We start from the raw sequence: 10,101 nt of genomic DNA, 5'->3' as shown, positions 1-10,101 counted from the left end.
GAACTCTGGAGGATGGTGATGAACAGGAGGCCTGGCGTGCTGCGATTCATGGGGTTGCAAAGAGTCGGACACGACTGAGTGACTGAACTGAACCGAACAATGGAAACACTGGAATATTTTATTTTGGGGGGCTTCAAAATCATTGCAGATGGTGACTGCAGCTATGAAATTAAAAGATGCTTGCTCCTTGGAAGAAAAGCTATGACCAACATAGACAGAATATTGAAAAGCAGACATTACTTTGTCAACAAATGTCCATCTAGTCAAAGCTATGGATTTTTCCAGTAGTCATGTGTGGATTAGAGAGTTGGACTATAAAGAGAGCTGAGTGCTGAAGAATTGATGGTTTTGAACTGTAGTGCTGGAGAAGACTCTTGAGAGTCCCTTGGACAGCAAGGAGATCAAACCAGTCAATCCCAAAGGCAGGAGTGATGCTGAAGCTGAAGCTCCAATACTTTGGCCACCTGATGTGAAGAACTGACTCATTGGAAAAGACACTGATACTGGGAAAGATTGAAGGTGAAAGGAGAAGGGGTCGACAGAGGATGAGACGGTTGTTTGGCATTCCCGACTCAATGGACGTGGGTTTGAATGAATTCCGGGAGTTGGTGATGGACAGGGAGGCCTGGTGTGCTGCAGTCCATGGGTTCGCAAAGAGTCGGACACCACGACTGAGCAACTGAACTGAACTGACGTTTTTCAGGTCCTAAATACTTATTCTTGATCTTATGCTACTGCCTTAATATATTGAATTGCTCTCACAACTCAGTGTGGGGTTTTGACCACAAGTGTGATCACTGACTTATTTGATTATTTTATTATTTAATAGTCTCTTCTTATATCTTTGGTTCCCAAAGCAAATTATTAATAGAATTTTCTTGAAGACAGATATTAACATGTTACATCCCCTCATTGTCAAACCTTAATATATGTTGAGAATCTAATAAAATTTAACTTTACCTCTGAAAATTTATAATCTGGATTAAATAGAAGAGTCCATGATGTGATTCACAAGGCAGATAATAGTAAAGGATAGGAGATCCAGGTGCACAGGGAACCAAAGCTGCTTGTAGTTGTAGCTGTTAACATTTAACTGAGAACCATCATTCCTGCATATTTTATTTAGTTCTTTTCCATTATCAGATTGGCTTTACTACATGTTCATATGCCTAGGCTTTTCTTTTTGTTTCATAACATGAACCTCTGTCCAGATGTGTGTAGTTTGAACTCAAGAAAATAAGTTATGCAAACCACACATGGGATTAAGAAGCACAAATTTTTTCTATTACCATTTAGCTATTAAAGAACATAAATTTCTATATGAATCATTCAGATTCTTTTACATTACAGAAAATTCTCTACCTTAATTCATGTTTTCAACTTGGGCAATGATACCCATATGATTTTTTTAAATGTTTCCATTCACTTTAAATATGAAAGGGTTTGCTTCTAAAATTTCCGATAAATTTTTTTTCTTTTATTGCTTGAAGGCACTTATATCCTACGTATAACTTTGTTTTAATCCTTGTGGGCTTTTGTATTACTACAACTTAAACAATTAAGAAAATATAACATTAGGTGGAAAAATACGTGTATAAAATATTCATTGTGGCTATCATGAGACTCATATGGAACTAAATGCCTACTTTCAAAACTATAAATATAGTGAAATCCTTTAAACCTAGCATATGTTGCTTCAAATGAGACTTGGTTTTGAACAGATGTCCCCTTAGACCTGTTATATTAAGACTAAAATTACTAAATCAGCATTAGTTGTTTTTAAACTTAGGGCCACGTTTTGCCACTGATTTTTATTCAAAGCTCCCACGGGCGTAAGTGGAAGACCCATGCATGGAAAAATGGCATAATATGTATCCTAGTTTTATTTATTTCATATGTATACAGCAGTATAAAATAATATATTACATTTACACTCATTTTACTTATGTATTATTATAGCATTCACAGTAACAAACACTATAGTTAAGATTTAAACTCATCTTTTGTTATAATACCCTGTTTTCACTCACAGATAACTGTCTCAAAAATGTGTTTTGAGCTGAAATTCCCTGCTTACTTTCAGCTCAAGCATGTATGAATGTATTGGAAGTCTGAGTTCTGTCACTCAGAAATTTTTGAGTCTCATGTGAAAATTTAATTTTTTTGCATTATTAATGCATTATATTCATGCAACTCAAAAACATCTCGAGTGTAAAACTTCAAACTAAGCATGTGACAAGTTTTCAAGAAATAAAAGCCATTTTTCTAATTTTACAAATACTTAAAAATAGCAGTGGTTAGAAATACATGCATGCACACTAAAGGTATTAGAATTTTAGTCATATTATTGCCTGCAATACTCTGGCGGCACCCAGCAACCCACAGACTTCCCTGGTGGCTCAGTGGAAAAGAACCCGCCTGAAAATGCAGGAGACTGAGGTTCAATCCCTGGGTCAGGAAGATCCCCTGGAGAAGGAAATGGCAACCCACCCCAGTAGTCTTGGCTGGGAAATCCCACGGACAGAGGAGCCTAGCAGGCTACAGTCCCTGGGGTCGCAAAGAGTTGGACACAACTTAGTGACTAAACAACAAACAACAACCACCACCCATTCTCATAGAACGTTATAATCTAAAACCTATGCCAAGTTTTAGAAGAAAATAAAAATACGTAACAGTAGTTTCACAAATTACTGTCTTAGGGTTTTGTGGTTTTGTATGAGGGATATTCCGTGAAATGCTAACAATATATAAAGTAATTTTACTACTTCATGGCATAAAAAATATGGAATTTTGTAATTTTCTGTTTTTCCTTGTTAAAAAGGAACATAAAAAGGATGTTAAGTGCAAAGCCTTTACCACTACAAAATTTGAGTTCAAAAAGATAACCTAAGAAATTGTAATATGAAAAATATAAGATTTTCAGAAAAATTATCAAGTATATCAATGTTTTCAGTATTTTTGAATTCCTTGGATATTAAATACACACAGAAATATAAAGGGGAGGAAAAAAAACACATGCAATGACAAAGAACAGTGCTATTATCATGAACTATTTTATCTTGCCAAACACTTGCAACATTCTGACTGAATAATTACACTAAAGATGAACTTTTCTCCAGTAAATAACTTCTGGAAGTTAAATGGTACAATTAATGCACAGCTATTGAAGTTTATGTCAAAAACTGTAAGGATTTTCTTTCTTCCTCTTACTGGAGATGCAGGAGGGTTTCTACATTACAAAAGATATGACAGAAAATTATAACACTATGAAGAAATGAAATAGGAGAAAAAATAATTAAAATATTTAAATCTTCTACTGTAGCACTTAATTTGCAATGTTTGATAAAGGCATTGCATTTAATATCTTCATAAAATAAATATACATATTTCCTTAGTATTTACTGAGATAGATGATATGCTTATAATGATATATACGTCTTATATCTGTAAAGTAATTCTGATGCAATATTTAAATATCTGATTTAAAATGATTTCACAAAATTATGTTCACAAGTTAAAAATTAGAGTTTTATATATGGATGAAATATTTCTAAAAATTGTCATTTGACATACCTTTGAAACATCAAGACACTGTTTCCACAGGAAAATATTGACTTTTTACTACTCTAAAACTAACCATGTTAACAAGGAGTAAATGTCATGATTATTCTTTTCTGAAATAATTCATTGATGGAATATTGTCTAATAATTTGGATATTGTTTTGCATGGATATGCATAAAATTATTGGATATAAGGATGGCTAGATTAAATAGAAAACTTATTCTAATTTTTCTTTTCATACAAACCTAGTAAATGTTCATTTGGAAAACTTCATTATTGGTTGGTTGAATCTTTCCATCTTAAAATCCCCCTCACTGGTAGCTAACATTTTGGCCAATTTAATAAAGTCATATGCTTACTGTGTTGTAACTTCTGATTTATGCTGGTTGCAATGAATAGATTAATAACTAATCATTTACTATTTCATGTTTAAATCATTCTAGTTTTTCACAGATTAGGCAAAAAATTTAGTGTGTGTTTACTACAATCTATTAAAAAAATAGACAAACATACGATATGAGAAGTTGATTCAAGGGGGATTATATTCAATGATATGAAAGACTAAATAATTAAATAAATTTTTGGCCAGATGAATTAATATAATTCTTAGAGTATAACATATTTTCAATGCGTGTAATAAGTCTGATGGATGTGGGCTTCCCCCCATATTTGTAAAATTGTGAGTGAAATGTTTTAATTAAAGCAGAGTGATTCAACAAGAAAATAATTTTGTTGTTTATAAAGCAATTACAATGAACAGACTTTTTTTCCAGTTAAATTATTTTAAAACATATAGTTTCTTACTAAAAGAGTCTATCATCCAAAATATTAATGTAGTAATGCAAAAGTTTTGAGAAAACTTTACTGCTGCCTCTAGTGAGTGTGTGTGCTTTTTGTGTCATATGTGATGGATTAGCTTCAGATATTTTTAAAAGGTCCCCAAAAGCCTGGAACATTACACAGATTATTTTGTTACATAAACTGATTGGGATTGTGACATACCTAATATCTATTTTGATAAGACAAATAAGTGATACCAAGATATCACTCAAATATACACAGCAATGACCTAGGAATATATATGCATATTTATATGCATTTTATTGTTAAATCTAGGAAAATATTCCCATTCAAATGACATAAAATTAGGTGGAAACATTTGTTATGTGTCAAGTTTAGTCTGTTCTTTAATAACAGACCCAAACTATCATTGAATGTGCAATCAGTTAAAATTAAGGAAAATATTTCAAAATCAGTCTGCAATTTGGGTTGGGAAAGTATTTAGAGGTAATGTTGAAGGAGTTTTTTAGAGAGGAACTGTGACAAAGCTGGTTTTTGCTTAGAAGATTATCTCACATCTGATTTTCCCTTTCTTATTTGTACTTTAACAAGCAATAAACAGCAGTATAATAAAAGGAATATATGTAAAAGAGGAAAATGCAGATTACTAAATTTAATAATCAACTTGACATAAACATAAAAAGAAAACTTCACTTTTCAAGGCTGACTCATGAAGAATTTTATCTTGAATAAAATAATGACTACATTTAAACTATAATTCTCACACATAAGATAATGCTGAAACAGTAATGTACCATGTTTCTATCCCAAATTTATTTGCTTTAAATTTAGAGATCCTTTATATTTTACAGTTATTCTTTACCAGTTTAGATATTTATGTATCTCTATATACTCATATAGAGTTATAGATTTTATATGTGTAGCATGTGTTATTAGAAGTCATGAAGCTATGCAAAACTATGTAAAATAAAATTCTGTGTGAGTTGTATGATTGAGGACTTCATTTAAAATAGTAATTTTCAGCTACATATTTTACACCACAAAATGTACAGACACCAGTGTTGTTGTTTTTTTTTTTTTTTGCTAACAAGAAATACAGGTAAATGTATAGATTCTTTATAAAAGCTTTAAATGATTCTAAATTCAAAGCCATAGAAGTAGAATTGAAATTAGATTGTTAGATATTTTGAGAGTACATGTTCAGCGCTCTTTTGATAACATCGACAGCTATATCTTTGGCATTGAAAATTCAGTACAAGTTCTTGACAAAATTTTGTAGCTTGGAGCTTCATTTTTTTTTTTTAAACAAGGAAAAACAGGGTTGAAAAAGATATGAAAACTGGGAGGAAACTATTAATGATTTTCTTTTCCTTCGTATGTTTATCTTTGGGACCCTGAATTACCTTTTATTTTATTATATGATGCGGATTGTACGAATCCATTTAAAAACCAACTGAGTTGTACCACATTTTAGGAAAATTATATAATATAATATATATATTTTATATTTATTTAGAAGCTTTGAAATAGTACAGTAAACACTTTGCAACACGGTGTATAAACTACAGAATGTCTTTGATATTTTGTGGGTCTTCAGAATACAACATTTTTTATAACCCACAGGTGAAAAGAACATAATCACAATCTTTCTTGTAAAGTTGGAATAGTTTGGGGAACACTTGATCACACAAAAATAATATAAAACAGTCAAGTTTAAAACAGTGATATTGCATTTATAATGCACAAATTTCCTTTATCTTTATGACTGGCTTCTCGTGGTGAATATAAACATCTAAAGGGCTCAGTGACATTTGGAGAGAGAAAGATATATAGTGCTGTAAACAGGCACACACTGATCGGAGAGGCAAAATCAGTTGCCTAAAGTTTCTACAGTTCTGCACATTTCAACTCATTTCTCAGGCCTGCTGAGAGCAATTAGGTCCTATAATTGGCCATGATACTCTGCCGGCAATCTAATACTCAGTTACACACAACTAACTGGATGGCCAAGATAAATGAAGTTGAAAAGTTGATGCTTTTGTTGGTCGACTTTGTGCAAATCATGCTGCTTCAGGTAAGTCCTGTAGAATTGACTAGCATATCCTTTTCCGTGCTGTGAAAAAGAAAAGAAAAATACTCTAAGAAAAACAGCCTGACTTTTGGTGGTTAGAATTGTACATTATTGTAAAAGAAACAAATACAGTAAGAAACAAGCTGTATCCCTGTAAAAGAACCCTGTGATGGCAAAATATTTCTGTGTCCCTTTGGCTTCTAGTAGTCATAGTCATTCTGCTGTTTGACTTTCTGAAAATGACAATTTTGACATTTATACAAATCGGTTTTGCAAGTGAAATATGAGCTTTAAATACCAACCCCCATTATGTTATTAACTTTTTAAGGTTATATACAAAACAATTCCCACTTCACTATCTATGCACAGTCAGAATAGAGGAAAAATTTGTAGTCCTTACATTTCCAGAATAAGTCTTCAGGATATATATGAATAACTAGACATATATTTAATTTAATAAGCTCTATATTTCATACACTTAATCTACATATAATGAGAGAACTATACCAAGAAGTGTTTATGTAGTGAAAAATTAAAGCATGATTCACATTTTTAAGGTTTGTTTTATTTAAATTTTTAGAATTATATAAAGATCAAATCTTTTTATGGCCTATAATTTTTTAAGGTAAATGTAACCCCTCAAAGGAATCAGTTTTCTCCTAAAGTGGGAAGAGGCAGAGGGGAGAAAAAGATATTATTGAATGTGCTATTGAGTTTTGAAGTAGAATATCCAGATTCAATCATGTAGATTTATGAACTTAAGTTTTTATTTATTTATAAAAAATAAAGGCTATTTCTTTCCAGTTATTCGTTATTTTTGTACTATTTGACCTCGAGCACAATGAGAAGAGAAACTGTGTCTTTAGCTCAGTATCTGGCACATAAGATATATAATGTGCTGAAAATCAAGATAGTTCAATCGTGACTAAAAAACATATGTATGTCTACCTCATTAGAAATTAAGAGCTATGCTAAATAACATAACTGAACTGCTTCAATCCAGTGAATAGTTATGTTTTTACTGTTTCTTACAGTATTTCTACTCATTTCTAGTAGATTTTCAAGTTATATGTTATTCTTAATTTATTTTTGTTGACTATCTTATTTATTTCTCCTCAAAAATTCAGTTCCTGACCAGATCATCAAGCATTTCTTCATTTGTTCCCCTATTAGAAAAGACATCAAATAAAGTTGTAAAAATCAGGTACCACCACTGACAGAAATGAAAGTGAAAACAAGCATATACTTATTCTGTGTAGTAACTGGTATTGAAAATAATCAAAACGTATTTTATAGTATATAACATTATGAATTATAAAATGAGTTAGCTGTAACAGGTGACCACATGGTAGCTATTATAACTCACCTGGTCATAATGCTACACATAGTACTCTAGAGCAAATAGAAACTTTGCTTTTTTCGAAAAATCAAATCCTACTTTCCCATATGCCCTTGTGTTCAAATTCTCTGCTTCATGATAAACTTGATAAATACGAATGAATGCTTTATTTTGTATATATTAAGAAAGATTTAAAATTCTCCAGGAAATTAAAATATTTAGCCATCATAGAAACTTGGGCTTATAAAATGAATTAGAACATATAGTTGCTGTGATCAAATAACTTACTGTCTAAACTGAACAACTGTGTGGGTGAAAGAGAGCACTATTAATAACTACACAAGACATACTCTTGCACTTTTCCAACAACCCATAATATACCATCATCTTACAAATAATATATTTTTTGTTTTTAAAATAAGTTGGAGATATTACTTACAGGTTGAAGTTTTTTCTTAAACAGTATAAATCAGAAACTATTGATTTATAAGAACCATCATTCTACAAAGTTCAAAAACAAAAGAAAGTCATGAATAACCTATTTCAACCTATAAGCCAACACTTTATGTGAAAAAAATGAATTATACTGAAAATATGCATCTTAGTATAAATACAGAAATTAGTGAACCTAACATAGGTTTAACTCAGTAAAATATTTCTAATTAGGTTAAAAGATCACTTATGAAAAAAGCTGTTAGCATAGATATTATATGTTTATTTGATTTAGAGTACCAAAAGGAATAGTGTTATGAAAATAGTTCACAGTTATAATTAATATCTAAAATATAAACAAAAACTTAAAAGGCTTATTTTATTGTTGCTTAGGGTTACATGTGTGATGCTTTTATTTAAAGTGCACCTATTCCAGCAGTGCTCTGAATAATATAATCCACCTTTCATTAAATTTACCTTTTCCCACATATGTGTTAATTCAGGAATGCAAATGTGAATAAGACAAGTGTAAAGACTGAGGTTGATGGTCAGAAGAAATTAGAATGGAGAGGGAAGATTTCTTTTACTTCAAAAGTTAATTCCCTAAACGTTGGGTTTCTCTGGTGGCTCAGAGGTTAAAGCATCTGCCTGAAATGTGGGAGACCCGGGTTTGATTCCTGAGTCAGGAAGATCCCCTGGAGAAGGAAATGGCAAACCCACTCCAGTACTCTTTCCTGGAGAATCCCATGGAGGGAAGAGCCTGGTAGGCTACAGCCCACGGGGTCGCAAAGAGTCAGACACGACTGAGTGACTTTACTTCACTTCACTTCAGACAAGCTAGAGAAAAAGTTACAGTTATATATACATCTTGTTTCAAAACTTTTAAGAAGTTTGAATACAGAATAATGATTATTCTTTAGGTGGTGTATGGATTAAGGTTGAACAAGCAGCACACAATGAAAAAGAAAAATCAATCTTTTTACATTTTAGGCTCTGTACCAAGGACAGTTGTTCCACAGTATTAACTATTATGTCAATGCATTTGTTACATTTCAGGCTAGAGACTATGGGTCAAATACATTGAATCTCTATGCTTTCTGATGTATTCTATATATATTTTGGAATTATCAAAGCATAGTTGAAGAATTTCTGCTTTTTCTTTTCATTTCACAAATGCATTTTTCCTTAGCTGTTCATTAGCATATGTGGGGATTTAACCACTTGATATGAATGAAATATTTTACTTTCAGTCAAATCAAAAGTAATAGGAAAAGGATGATAGCCATTCCTTTTTACCTCGATTCATTCACTGCATTTATTCTTCATAATGAGTCATAAAAATGTTACATTTAAGACAGCTATTTTACAGTCTTAACTACATATGAAAATTATTATTAATGTAGAAGAGATTCAAGTACCCACCTTCTCATAATTTAACATATATGTATGTGTATATTTACCATGTATATATGTATATTTTTAGCATATATGTACAATTTTAATGAAAGTTCCATGATGCAAATTTTTTTCTTATATTGGAGAATCGTGTTGTTGCCTTTAGTAATTTATAAAGTAATTAAACTGTTGGACACTTAAAAATTCTAATGACTTAAGAACAATGACTGTAAATATGTATGTTGCAAAAATAATTGAAAAAAATCACCAGTGGTATTCTGTTCATTCAGCATACTATCGTTTAATAATAGTCTGGTGAAAAATAATTTTGTATGATATATTAAAATGACAATTTAATCATTTGGATAGTCACATTCCTCTGCTTGCATAGCAAGAAGCATAATACCCTTTTATACTTTATGACAGTGTAGATCACAGAAGCTAAAGCAATAAATAAAGCTTACGAAGTGATCTAATCTATTTCTGCCACTGAAAGAAAGA

General features: G+C 31.4%; 1 protein-coding gene across 1 annotated transcript in view; it reads right to left on the bottom strand.

Annotated features, from left to right (window-relative positions):
- Positions 4,036 to 10,101, bottom strand: part of PCDH10 (protocadherin 10) — a 43,584-nt gene continuing 37,518 nt past the window's right edge. The window contains exon 5 of the mRNA XM_018061533.1: positions 4,036 to 6,476. Within this exon, the coding sequence (XP_017917022.1) occupies positions 6,457 to 6,476 (20 nt within the window). The 3' untranslated portion in view covers positions 4,036 to 6,456. The remainder of the gene's footprint in view (positions 6,477 to 10,101) is intronic.

This window comes from Capra hircus, chromosome 17 (assembly GCF_001704415.2).
Source record: "Capra hircus breed San Clemente chromosome 17, ASM170441v1, whole genome shotgun sequence".
NCBI classification, from domain to species: Eukaryota; Metazoa; Chordata; class Mammalia; order Artiodactyla; family Bovidae; genus Capra; species Capra hircus.
The sequence above is the reverse complement of the archived record's forward strand: the minus strand, read 5'-3'. Positions and strand labels throughout refer to the sequence as shown.